The 13,607-nt window shown below is 51.6% G+C and overlaps 4 protein-coding genes across 4 annotated transcripts; 3 read left to right on the top strand and 1 right to left on the bottom strand.

Moving 5' to 3' along the window:
• Positions 1-44: 44 nt before the first annotated feature.
• GGS25DRAFT_532351 (putative polyketide synthase) lies at positions 45-5,539 on the bottom strand (the record flags this gene model as incomplete). Its single annotated transcript, XM_049265581.1, has 2 exons — positions 45-4,797; positions 4,876-5,539. 2 exons carry the CDS (start codon positions 5,537-5,539, stop codon positions 56-58), a joined length of 5,406 nt encoding a protein of 1,801 aa, XP_049115535.1. The 3' UTR covers positions 45-55.
• Positions 5,540-6,051: 512 nt separating this feature from the next.
• Positions 6,052-8,438, top strand: GGS25DRAFT_494545 (cytochrome P450). Its single transcript, XM_049261359.1, has 6 exons — positions 6,052-6,388; positions 6,442-6,583; positions 6,646-7,025; positions 7,094-7,716; positions 7,777-7,853; positions 7,919-8,438. The coding sequence occupies exons 1-6, from the start codon at positions 6,299-6,301 to the stop codon at positions 8,095-8,097; spliced, it is 1,491 nt and encodes a 496-aa protein (XP_049115534.1). The 5' UTR covers positions 6,052-6,298; the 3' UTR covers positions 8,098-8,438.
• Positions 8,439-8,770: 332 nt separating this feature from the next.
• GGS25DRAFT_522650 (transferase family-domain-containing protein) lies at positions 8,771-10,135 on the top strand (the record flags this gene model as incomplete). The annotated part of the gene is made up of 1 exon (XM_049264280.1): positions 8,771-10,135. The coding sequence occupies one exon, from the start codon at positions 8,771-8,773 to the stop codon at positions 10,133-10,135; it is 1,365 nt and encodes a 454-aa protein (XP_049115533.1).
• A 956-nt stretch (positions 10,136-11,091) lies between these two features.
• GGS25DRAFT_522649 (uncharacterized protein) lies at positions 11,092-12,577 on the top strand (the record flags this gene model as incomplete). The annotated part of the gene is made up of 2 exons (XM_049264279.1): positions 11,092-11,564; positions 11,617-12,577. The coding sequence occupies 2 exons, from the start codon at positions 11,092-11,094 to the stop codon at positions 12,575-12,577; spliced, it is 1,434 nt and encodes a 477-aa protein (XP_049115532.1).
• Positions 12,578-13,607: the final 1,030 nt, after the last annotated feature.

Here is a 13,607-nt window from a genome sequence, read left to right as displayed (position 1 = left end):
ATTGCCCTACCTACCTACCTATATTACCCATAAACGCCCGACACAATTACCTAACCTAATGGACAGCCACCCCCGTCGACGCGTTCGCATTCAAGTACCCCAAGATATCCAAAATCGTCGACTGGACATGCAGATCATCATCGCTCAACTGCACGCCAAACGAATCCTCCATCGACGAGCCCAGCTCGATAACCGAAAGCGAATCAACCCCGACATCCTGGAGACTGGCACTGTCCTCGATGTGCGTGAGCGGCTCCCCGCAATTCTCCGAGATGAGCTCCAGCACGCGCTGCCGGATGCGTATCGCCGCCTTCTGATCTTTCTCGCCTGGCCGTGACCCCGCCGCCAACGCAGCATCCGTCGGATCGCCCGAGGGCTTGCTCACGATCACGAGCTCGTCGACGCTGGAGCCGCTGGGCGTGAAGTCTTTCTGTGTTGGCGGGGAGTGGCCTTCTTTGCCCGCGTCGTGCGTGGTCGTCGGGCCAAACAGCGACTTGGGGTTTGCGTGGTGGTTTGCGGCGGCAGCAGATGCCGAGTCAGTCGCGACCAAAGTCTTCTCGGCCGAGTCCCGCGACTGCTTCGAGCTGTCGGCCACGTACTGCTGCGACGGCCCGTTTTTGGTGGCTGCGGACTTGGCCACATTGCTGGAGCTGGAGCTAGTACTTGACAGCAGCTTCTCCAGCTTGGCAATGGGGTAGCGGGTGAACTTCACCCCAGAGCCAGTCAGGATGAGCTTGCCGTCGCCCGTGAACACGAGCATGTCACCGGCCGACTCCATCTCGCCCTTGGACGTGGACATGGCGTACACGGTCCACGAGTCGCAGGCTGAGAAGTCGCAGTCCTGCATCACGATGTCGTCGATCCCGGTCGCGATGAAGACCTCGCCCTCCGGGCAAGCGTCGCTGCTGTTGATGAGCAGGCCGACGACTTGGATGAATGTGTCCAAGCTCACCGTGTCGCATATCTTGGCAGCGGTCGTTTCGGCGCTGCTGACTGACGCAGTGGGACGTCTGACCTGCGCTACGGCGTGGGAGTCTAGGATGGTGATGTGCGAGATGCCCCGCAACACCTCCGCGTAGTTCACCACGCGGGAGAAGAGCGCGTACGCTCGGTTTGCATTGAGCTTCTCGGCCCGAGGATCCGTGCCGAGATGCTGGATCCGATCCGCCATCATGCGCTCGAGCAACTGGAAATCCGTCCGAGAGGTCACGCTGAAGCGCCCCTTCGCGTGTGTCGTAGAGCGTGCCTTGGGGTCGGTCTTAGAGGAACTAGAGAAGGCAAAGCTCCAGGCTAGATACTCCCCAGCCCCTTCCATGGTGAGTGACACATTCCGACCGTGGTTCAGGCCCAGGGCTCCCTGGAAGGAGATGTTTTCGAACTTGAATGTCTTGACCGCAATCTCCGGCTTGATCATCTGGGCCGCCATGACCGCGCACTCCATGTACATGGAGGCCGGGCACAGGGGCCAGCCGCGCACGGCGTGTCCAGAGACAATATCTGTAAAGCGGCTTGTCTCGGTATGCACAGCGAACTCTAGCGAAGCCCACGACTCTGACATGGTGCCCAAGCGGGTGACTAACTTGGGAGGCATGGCCTGTTGTTGGGTCGACCCATTTTCGATCAGAGCTTTCCGCTCCTCAGTTGCTGGATCAATCCACTTAAGCCAATGGCGCTTCCGTTGGAACTGGTATGGTGGGAGCCAAACGGGTTTGAGGCCCAACTCTTTAGGTGAGAGAAAAGGCCAGAAGTCAACAGCTACACCCTCACGCCAAAGTGCTGCGGTGGTAGTAGCGATGACATTGCTGTTCCCCTTAGCTTTGTTGCTCAAGAATGTGTGTATCGCGGTATCCTTGACAGCCTTTTTCGTCATGGGAATGATGGGAGAGTCTGATCCAGCCTCGATCCATATACAGGGCCCCAGGCGTTTCTCAAGGCGAGCCACAGCATCGTGAAAATAAACCGGTGTTCTGGTATGTTGTACAACCCTATCGGCCTGAGTATTTTCAAGGGGGTACTGGGTGCAAGTCTCAAGCGGGATTGTCGGCTGGTTAAAAGTTAGGGTTCGCGCGACCGCATCCAGACTTTCCAAGATGGGTTCAGTAAAGACGGAATGGAATCCATGGCTGGTGTTAACACGCTGATGTTGGACATCGTGGAAAAGTTGGTCACGGCGCATTATCTTTTCAGCCATGTCTATGTCAGCCGCTGATCCGACTATGACCTGGCTCTTGGGGCTGTTGAAGCAGGCGATTTCCAGCCTTTTCTTGGAGTTGCGGTTAGTGCCTATCACAGAAGAGATGACATCGGAGACAATATCATGGGTTGCATGGATTGCGAGCATGGTTCCGCGCTCAGGACCCCATTTCTTGCGCATGAGGGCTGCCCGAGAAGCGACTAAACGAAGGCCGTCGGCTAGAGAGAGTACACCAGACACGGTCATGGCCGTCAACTCTCCGAAACTATGGCCAATGACAGCTTGTACCTCGAGACCCGAATCAATCCAGCACATGGCGCAAGCATACTGCACGGCAAAGGTGCCGCATTGCAGCAGTACAACGTCGTCAATAGGTTCGGGCTGGGATAATACAGGCAAGATGGAAGGATAGCCGAGTTTCTTGACTATTTCATTGCAATGATCAAGGTGAAAGCGAAGTCGTGGAAACCAGCTATACCAAGAAGGATCCAGCTGGATGTTTTGCTTGCTCTGGCCGGAGAATGTCAGGACAATTGACTTCTTAGAACAGGTTGTAGTATCGAATACCCCATGGTCGACGTCGGTTTCCAGGGACTTGGCCAAGGAGTCAAGTCCACTGGCTGTACCGACCCAACGCACATTATGATGCTTTCGACGTTGATGGAGCGTCATCGCGATATTTTCCGTAGTCAACGAGTTGCTTCGAACACTACCATTGCTAACCTTCTGAACGTATTCTGCCAGTTTCGTCGCATTTCCTTTTAGACTTTCGGTGGTAGCTGCGCTCAGGAAAACAGGATAGCTCATTTCGGAATCAGAGGTTGACGGTCTGGTATCCCGTGGAGCCTCGCAGTAGATAAGCGCAGCATTGCTACCAGCGGCGCCGTAGCTGTTGACCATGGCGGCACGAAACGGTGCGTCCCATGGAAGAATCTCGCGATTAATCTGCAGATGGTCTGGCTCCAGTGCTGGGATCTTGGGGTTGAGAGACTTGAATCCAGCTAACGGCGGCAGCTCTCGGTGTTGCAACATCGATATCACCTTGAGGAGACTGCCTATACCGGCTGCAGTTTCGCTGTGTCCGACATTGGCTTTGAGGGAACCGAGATATAGAGTCTCATCCCGCTTTGACTTCCCAAGGACCTCCCGGATGCTTCCTATCTCAATAGGGTCACCAACTTGCGTACCCGTGCCATGAGCTTCTACATACGACACATGGCGTGGCTTCAGCCCAGATCTATGGATCACGTTGTTGAACAAGTTAAACTGCGCGCGTGAGTACGGCACCGTGATGGAGGACGATAAGCCACCGTGATTGGTAGCTATTCCCGAGACCACACCGAGGATGTCATCCCCATTTGCGACAGCGTCCTTGAGTGATTTGAGCACAACGAGCCCAACGCCGTCCGCTCGACAATACCCATCTGCGGTCTGATCGAACGGTTTGCATTGACCCGTAGTGCTGAGAAAGCCAGCTTTTCCGAGATCGAGGAAGTTTTGAATACCGGTGATGATGTTTACACCGCCAGCCAATGCCATCGGACATTCTCCGGCTTGTATGGCTCGGCAAGCTCTGTGGACGGCAACGAGTGAGGATGAGCATGCTGTGTCAATCGCCTCGGAGGGACCGCTCCAGCCAAAGTGGTAGCTGATCTTTCCATTTTGGAATGCTCGTATCGTACCTGTAGCCGAGTATGCCGTCGCGCCATATGCTGTCGTGTTTTCCAAGTACTCGGTGTATGTGGTACCAATGAAGCAGCCAACGTTATCGAAGTCCTCACGGCGATGGTGGCGAAGGTAGCCACTTGAATCCAGTGCTTCGTAGGCGGTCTCTAGAAGTAAACGCTGTTGGGGGTCCATATACAAGGCTTCGCGGGGACTGACGCCGAAGAATGCATTGTCAAAGGAGTCAACATCATCCAGGAAATTGCCGTACCACTTGTCCTGTGGTGACCTCTTATTATCTAACGCAACACGAGCTGCTAACTTTCCGTTCAGTCTTTCTTCCGGTAGTTCTTGTGCCCTCGACCGCCCTGCACTGATCAGATCCCATAGCTCATCGATAGAGTTCGCTCCCGGCAGGCGACAGGCGGCACCCACTACTGCGATGGCATCTTCAGGGTAAGCATCTGGCGGTAAGCAGTTTCCGGGTAGTTTCCCAATTGCTACAGTAGTCATAACATCGAGTTTGGTCATCTTCACTCCTACTTCCTCAAACGGGCTGGCCGGAACACAGTTCTTTCGGCCCGTTCCGAACATAGCGAAGAGGTTTTCTTGATTCCCTTGTTCCTTCAGATCCCGTGCCACCTCCCCCATCAAAGTGAACCACTCACATCTCTTCACCAGGGTGCCTGTTATGATTTCGTGAGCCAGAGGGACTCCTGCAGATAAGAGCGCCCCGGTGTTATTTGATCTGACGGGGACTTGCAATTCGTCAGAGTTGGGGAGTCGCAGCTCGGGATACTCGGTGCAAAGTTGGCAAAGCTCCTGAGAGAGATCCTGGTTTGCTGGGTTGTGCACTCTGCCGCGAAGATTCACCCGTGTGACGGGGAGTCCCTCTGCTTCGGCAAAAGACTTGAACTTCTCGAGAGTTTGCACAGTCCCTACGACACTAATAGACAGGGGATCTGTGACCGCGGATACGTACACCTTTATTCAACAATCTTGATGTCAATACTAACTCTTCAGGGGGACTAGAAAGCGGATATGCAAGAACTCGTAGCTTACCCCTGGAAACTTGGAAGCCATTTCATCTGCCTGTCCCGCATACTTGGTCCTGAGAACAAGCGTTGTTGGGCCTGGTGCATCCTCGTCGTCACCAAGTTCGCCGTATGCGCCAATTCCGAGAGCTATCCGTATAGACTTGCATGCATTCTGCACCACCTCTGCCTCGTCACGAGAAGCAGCGATAGCCATCGCAGGTAGCAATCCACCGCAAAACCCTTGTGCGCCTCCTACTCGGATTTCACTTAAGAACTGGCCATGACTTATGCCCCGGAACTGGAGATATTGAAAGTACTGAACGATCTGTATTATGGTGAGGAGAGGGAGTGCCAGTGTCCCAGACATGATCTCTGGGATGGGAAGGGGCACTTTTTCGTCCACCATCCAGTCGTGCATGTTCTTGACGTATTCCGGCCCATCTTTGAGGTTAGCGATGTCTGCGTTTACTCTTGCGAAAATGCTCCAGGTATTAGGTAGGTCGAGAATCGCTTGTTCGAGAGGTTCGAGCAGAGGGTTGCCGCGCACATAACGGCGTATAGACGCCATGTAGTCTGGCTTTGGCGGCTTATTCTGCGGACAGAATACCGCCGCAGCGGCGGTTTGGTGACTATCTTGCGTCATGGCGAAATGAGAACACGACCATGAGCGTGACGATGCAGAAATGTGATTGTCCTATCCACCCAGGTAGGTACCTAGTTTGTTGAATCTAGTTCCGTGTTGAAGGTGAGTTAGTAAAGATTAGCAGGCTCAACTAAACATCGCATCCTGGTCTCGATAGTAGCGAACGTTCAAAGAATTAACGTGGGTATGTGAGACGAAGTGTTCCATCTATGCTTGTTTATGCCTATTTACATGCTGTCTGGAGTCATTGACTAGAAATTCCGCCAAATAAGTCCGGCGCCAACAGTCTCACATGAAAACTTCAGTGATCAACTCCGTTGATCCACGCCCTACTGAGAAATCCATTCTCTAAAGCGGCTCGATTCTCATCCCTAAAATATTGATATCCTAACCAGGCGACATATGGCATTCAATAATGGGGCGGAGTAAAAAAAGGGTCACTGATTTAGGGTTCTCCCTATCTCCTATGTCTCTAAATAGGAAGCCCTGGAGATTATGTCCTATGAAGTAACTCCGGAATTGGGCGTTACGGGTGGCGCCGCCGCCGCCGGGCTTGTTTCCTGCTAGACATCTTTTTTATTGTCAACTCGAGTATCACACAATTTCAATCCTGGTTTTTGATCATATTAAGGTAATAAGAACCCGTGTTGGAGTGAACAACCGAGAAACATAATCTAATCCAGCCGCAACAAATACCAATTATCACCTTTCAGTCATTCTGGACCTAATTGCCTCTCCAGTACGTACCGGTACCTAGTTATGGCAACCTCCAACGAACCCCCACCCTCCCCTTTCCAGTATCTGACAACAGCGAATTTGATATGGGGTGTTATCGGGTTCTATGTCTTGGTAAGTGAAACCCAAAGAACTCAGAACCACCTGATATTAACATCTATCTTTAGCGAACCATTATTCGTGCTGTCAGGGATCCTCTATCGTCGGTTCCAGGACCTCTCTTGTCCAGGTGGACGGATCTACATGTGAGGATCCGGTTGCTATCCGGAACTAAGGCTCGCTATGTGAATTCCCTCCATGAGCAATATGGTATCATCTCATCATTATCCTCCCCAACAGAAATGAAGATGGTTATACTCATCGAACCATAGGTCCTATCGTCCGACTCGGCCCTCGTGAAGTATGCGTCAGTGACGTCAAAGGGGCTCGAGAAATTCACAGAGGGAAGTCGAAGTACTTGAAAGACCCTCAATTCTACGTCGGCGGAAAAGTTCGAAGTCTTTTCTCTGCACTAGATCCCGCCTTTCATGCTCAACGGAAGCGTACCATAGAGCGATGCTTTGCCGAGACTTCTATGGTGGATCTCGAGCCCACCGTATTCCAGAAGGCAGAACTGGCCATCTCGAAGATGCGAGATGACATGAAGACCAATGGATGTACTGATATCCTTCACTGGTGGACTCTGTTCGCTATGGATGTGATCGGCGAGCTCTGCTTCGGTGATTCATTCCATATGCTTGAGGTTGGCAAGGTCAGTATTGTGAAAGATATGCAGTTCGTCCATGACTAGAAGGCAAATATACTTATTTATGCTCGTAGAAAAACCAATACGCCGAAGACATCGCCGAAATGGGGTCTCTTCTACCACTCCGTGGTGCGTTCCCATCACTTATCTGGCTTTCTGGGTATCTCCCTATCTTCTCCCAATTCAAAGACATCGGCAACACTCGAAAGCGTATCATCGAATATGGGATCCAACGCACCGAGAAGTATGTTCAGCTAGTAACCAAGGGCGGCGGTAGAAGGACGCTGTTCTCCAGCTTAGTTAGTACTTCTGGCGCCCAAAGCTGGGTGCTCTCCCAGGAGGACTTGACAAACGAGTCGCAATCTTACATCACCGCTGGAACTGATACGACAGCGGTTACGCTGACCTACCTCATCTACGCCGTCACGAAAGATGAGCATATCCGCGAAAAGTTGTTGCAGGAAATTCAATCTCTCCCCCATGATTTCAATCATCGCAACCTACGAGATCTCACCTATCTAAATCAAGTGATTGATGAGACTCTCCGACTGTATGGCGCAGCAGCAGGAGCTCTTCCTCGCATTGTTCCTCGGGAAGGGAGTGAGCTTGTTGGCCATTATCTTCCAGGCGGAGCAGTGGTGTCGACACAGAATTATACCTTACACCGGAACCCAGAGATTTTCCCGGATCCTGAAAAGTACTTCCCTCATCCTACTTCTTTTCTTGTCAAAACTGGTTCGCTGACTTATAACTAAAGGTTTGACCCCTCACGTTGGGCAAACCCATCCCCTGAAGCAAAGAGCGGGTTCATGCCCTTCGGCATAGGGTCTCGAGGTAAATATCTATCTACTATTAAACATCCCGTGCCGTTAAACTCTTTGCTGAAGTTTACTATGTAGCCTGCATCGGCCTCAATCTTGCTCGGATGGAACTCCGGCTTTGCACGGCCTTCTTCTTCAAAGCATTTCCAACAGCAAAGCTATCAGACAAGTATGGAATGACAGAGGATGAGATGGATCCAAAGATAAACTTCTTGGTGATGCCAAGCGGACACCGATGTTTAGTCGAGACAAGCTGATTTGGATCTAGAAAGGGTGGGGAGTACGCCAGACTGAAATTTTTATGAATGAGGTAAGGGGTGAGCGCCCAAATGCCAATTAAGCCACTTTGTGTGACGAAAAGGGGTCAGATATTGGATAATAATTGCCAAACGTGCCGACACAGAAAAAGGAAAGGATAGTTACCTACCTAGGTACCTAAATAGTCAGTCCATGTTCGGAATTGAGAGAGACTACCATAGTTGCCGTAAACTTTACGTGCAATCCTAGAGCTCTTGGTCCCTTAGATACTAGGTTAGGTAGGTAGCTTCACAATATGGCTTTACCTCTCGGGGGTGGCAGTCTACACAAAAAGTACCTCAGGTATCAAGTAAATCCCATAGGTAATCCATTCAGCTTCCATGTTTCAGGAGTTACATATGTAGGGTTGGCTATCACTCCGGCATCCGTGGTGAAAAGTCCGGCGAACGATTCCACAAACCTAGCATAAATCAAGGTCCACAAGTCTGCAAAGATTAGTTGAAGATATCTCCGACCAAATGTCGAGTGTATTATATCGCATAGCCCCCCTAAGTAGGTATTCATTGCTAGACATAATAAATACGTAGACCAAGATTTTTCTGAGTGCCCGTGTTTCCAGGATAGTAAAAGTGAACCCTTTCGCATCTTGAGTCAACGTCGCGAACTTACACCATGGCAGATTACTGTGATCTTGATCGCTACCGGGACCCGGCCATCAGCCAATTGCCGATGTTGCAGGTCTACTCTCACATTCTTTACTATTTCCCCATGCCCAATGGCGTATCTCGCGAACATATTATTCAAGAGTTCGAAGCAGCTATCACCAAGGTCCGACAGGAGGTGCCTTGGATGGGGGCTCGAGTTGTAAATGTCGGCAAAACAGACACCAATTCAGGGACTTATAAACCCATCGCATGTCCTCTGCCGAAGAACGCCATCGATGTCGCAGACTACACAGATGAAATTCCAGAATATGCTGCAATCCGCGCAAAAAGGGCACCCCTCTCCATGATCGACACGGAGAGACTAACACCCGTGTCTGGATTTCCGAAGAAATTTGAGGACTCGGACGAGGATCCCGCACATGTTGTCCGGCTACAGGCCAGCTTTATACGCGGTGGTGTGGTGGTGGATTTCGCGTTCCAGCACAACATGGGGGATGCGAGCGGTCACTTTGGCTTCGTGAAGTTGATAGCAACAGCGATGCGCGGCGAAGAATTTCCGCCCTATTTCCTCGAGAAGGCGAATCTAGACCGTAGAAATGCCATACCTCTTTTAGGCCCGAATGAACCTGTACTAGACCACAGTCATCACAAGCGCCCGCCGGTCACTGACTCTACGCCTTTTGTGCCTCGCAAAGATGCGAGGTACCATGTGTTCCGGTTCACGCCGGCAAATATGGCGAAAATCAAGGATATGGCGAATCAGCGTCAGGGCTTTGATCCAGAGGTTCCCTTCATCTCCACCGACGATGCTGTCTGCGCGTTTTGCTGGCAGCACTTTATTGCCATTCGCAAAGACCGCTTCCCCCCCGATACTATGTCGCGGTTTGGGAGGCAGATAGACGGCCGCAAGCTTGTTGGGCTCCCGCCGGATTATATGGGCGAGGTAGCGCACACCATGTCTGCGTGGATGACCTTCCAGCAGCTCACCGAAGCGCCCCTTTCGACGGTGGCCTCCTATTTGCGTAAACGGCTCAACGAAACGAACAACCTGCACCATCTGAGAAGCTTCGCTACTTTCATCGCACGAGATCCTGACAAGTCAACGATTACATGGGCCGGACAATTCAATCCCGATGTTGATATTGGGTGCTCGTCCATCCGCACGCTTGCTGGGGTGTTTCCTGAATTCGGCAAACTGGGGAAACCTGAGTTCATTCGACGGCCCCCAAGCGTGCCCTTTCCAAGTACATTGGTTCTTTACCCGGGGTCCCCGGAAGGCGACTGTGACGCTATCGCCTGTCTTACTGATGCCGACTTCGAGGCGTTGAGTGCAAACCCAGAGTGGACGAAATATGTTGAGCACATCGGTTGATGAGTAGGTAAGGATAGGTATACATGGGCATTCGCGTGCAATAACAAGAGAGCATTCTATACTACCTACCTACTATTTCATACCGCGTCAATATATTAATCGTGCCATTGCAAAGGCCTTCTCATCGTTCGACCCTCCCAACGTAATAAATCAAGCTCAAGGCCATCTAATGGCCTACAGACTTCCGAGTTCCTATTACACTCACATGAGCCAAAAAAAGAACTGGTAGGTACTTTGCCTCTAGAGTATATGTAAATTAGAACTAGACCACAACCACTCTAGTAGTACGTATCGTGGCGTGGATCTTCCTTCGCCATAAGAGCTGGAGAAGGTGGTAAGAATCATTACCTCACAGGGTAATCGGAGTCCCGGATATCCTAGACAACACAGTGATCTTTCCACGATGGACACGTAGGCGGTCAGAAAGAGAGAGGCCAGCTCGTCGTGAGCTAAACGCCGTGCTCCGTTAGATGACTCCGACCACGTAATGTGTAGGTAGGTGTAAAGGCATGTACATAGTTGTCCGAGGTCGGCTCTTCGGTACTCCTCGCAGAAAGATACCCAAGTTAGAAAGCAGATCTTGAACGCTTGAATGCTTTTTATTGACGCCTCTATATCGGTAACTTCGATAGATCCTTTTGACGTGGTGAGAGCATGGTACGACGACGGCTCAACCCCCCGAGGGTATTGGGTACTCCGGTTTAAAACTCCGGCGGCTGAAAAAAGCAACGGGTACCAGGATATACCACACATTGGGATTAACGGGATGAGGGAATACTCCTTTTAGGTTGGGGGATATTTCTGAATACCTAGGCAGGTAAGGTAGCTATGATTTAGATGGAACGAGACAACAGATATACTTGCAAGCCAAAAGCATTTTCAGGAGGAGATTGCAATCCAATACCATACCTATCTCATTCAGTTCCGAAATTATCCCCACGTTTCAAAGTCAAGAAATGGAAACGCGACAGTCATCTCAATTACAAGTCGCCATTGTCGGCGGGGGCATCATTGGGCTAATCACAGCCCTAGGCCTCCTGAAACGAAACGTGCCCGTCAAGATCTACGAGCAAGCACGCTCCTTTCGTGAAATCGGCGCCGGTGTGGCCTTCACGGCAAATGCATTAAAATGCATGTCTCTTCTAGATCCCGTCATAGTTGACTGCGTCAATGCAGTAGCTACCCCTAACGGCGAAGACATTGATAAGCCTAACGACTATCTGCGTTATCATGACGGCTACAACTGGGACCCGAATGATGTTGAAAGCACCGATGATAAGTTGTTATTCTTGTTATACTCTGGCTACAAGGGCTTCCAAGGTTGTCACCGCGCGAACCTCCTTGATGAGCTAGTCAAGTCCATCCCAAGCCATGCCGTCGAATTCGGGAAGCGGTTTACGGGATACAAGGACAGGGGGCCAAAGGAGCCGTTGCTGCTCGAGTTCCTGGATGGAAAGACAGCCGAAGCAGACATAGGCAAGTATCCCCTCCCCCTTCTTTTTTCACGACGCCGACCTTAAGCTAACTGTGAAACTCATTACAGTCATCGGCTGCGATGGCATCAAGTCCAAGGTCCGGCAACTCCTCCTCGGGGAAGAGAACCCAGCGTCCTACCCGCACTTCACGCACAAGGTCGCGTACCGCGCCCTGATCCCCATGGACCAGGTCGAGCCGGTGATCGGGACGTTCAAGTCGCGCAACCAGCACATGCACATGGGGCCGCGGGCGCACATCCTGCACTTCCCCGTGGCCGCCGGCAAGCTGCTGAACGTGGTCGCCTTCGTCACGGACCACAGCGACTGGCCGCTCGGCGACCCCAACGGCGTCGGCAACATGACGAGCGCCGCGACGCGCGAGGACGTCGCGGCCGCGTTCGAGGGCTGGGGCCCCACCGTCCGCAAGATCGTCAGCCTGCTGCCCGACAACATCGACAAGTGGGCCATCTTCGACACGTACGACCACCCGGCGACGACGTTCGTGCAGGGGCGCGTATGCCTCGCCGGCGACGCCGCGCACGCGTCCGCGCCGCACCACGGGGCCGGCGCGGGAATCGGGGTCGAGGACGCGCTGGCGCTGTGCACGCTGCTGGAGAAGGCGATGGGGACGATCGCGCAGAGCCCGCAGATGGACCGGTCGGTCGTCATCGACGCGTCGCTGCAGATCTACAACGACGTGCGCCCGCCGCGCAGCCAGTGGCTCGTCCAGAGCAGCCGCGAGGTCTGCGACATCTACGAGTGGGTCTACCCCGGAACCCAGCGGGACTGGGACAAGTGCCTGGGGGAGATCACGGCGAGGTCGCACAAGTTGTGGTATTTTGACATCGAGGGCATGCTGGAGCAGCTTCACAATGGGTACGAGAGCCACTTTCCGGCGATGGTGGATTCGTCGTCCGAGGGGGTACGTGTGGATATGAAAAATAAGGTGATCCCCGTAGTCAGCTAGGTATTGTAAAGGCTGGTGTTCTTCTGGTTGGTGGTCCGTAGGCGTTGCATAAGTTTGTTTGTTATGTGCTGGGTTTCAAGTGTTGGATCAAGCCTCTCAGGTTTCCTTCGCTTCACTACGAGTTAACTGAAGATATCACGTAGGTAACTAGGTAACGACCACATCAAAAAGCCTTCCCCAACTCATGTCTTGGGATAAGAATAATTAGATATTTAGATCTAATATAAGATAACGCGAATGAAAAACGAGCAAGGGTCTATCTTGGTGTCCATTTCCAAGGAGGTTAAAATGCAGAAAAGGGGGAGATTGCCCCTATTCCAAAGCTTTTGTTTAATTTGTAATCCAATACATTCAATTTGAAAACCCAAGGACCAAAGACATTCAACTCTCGAACCCTCTGGAAGAGAGAACAGGCGATTTGTCCCTTTGCTGCGTCGTTAACCGCCAACCGTCATGAGCGTTGCGACCGCGTTACGTTACCCCTGAGCTTTCAGGCACCAACTCTTGAAGATTCCAGATTTCCAAAAATTCTCGTGATCTACCCTACCTTAGGTACCTTAACAAGATACTATTTATCGTCTATACCCTTGTCCAAATGGCTTCAGATATCGGCGTGTATTTCATATTAACACAATATGTGAGGTAATTTGGCGACTCAGGCGTGAGGCAATATTACCCAACTGTTGAGAACTTTGATAGCCCACGTACTCTTTGGGTCTCTACGTATTTCTGACTTGTGATGCAACCGGAGCGCAAGGCGCCGTCTAGGTTTGGGGTTCATTCTCTCTCTACTCGTGATCTCAGCTTACACATCATCCGTCCCTTCTTCACTATCCGTGATTTCTTGGTCTTCGCCATCAGTCAGTCGGACTATTCCACGTGAGATCGAATGCCATTTAAGTCATATATGTTGAAACGTGCTTTGACGACGCACAATTCGATACTGCGTACCTAGGAGGTACCTATGTAGATATTTCTGTGCTCAGCTAACATCAATTGAAATCATCTCTCATACACCAAATCCCACATC

Source organism: Hypoxylon fragiforme (genome assembly GCF_022984875.1).
Source record: "Hypoxylon fragiforme strain CBS 206.31 chromosome Unknown GGS25scaffold_6, whole genome shotgun sequence".
In the NCBI taxonomy this organism is placed as follows: Eukaryota; Fungi; Ascomycota; class Sordariomycetes; order Xylariales; family Hypoxylaceae; genus Hypoxylon; species Hypoxylon fragiforme.
The sequence above is the reverse complement of the archived record's forward strand: the minus strand, read 5'-3'. Positions and strand labels throughout refer to the sequence as shown.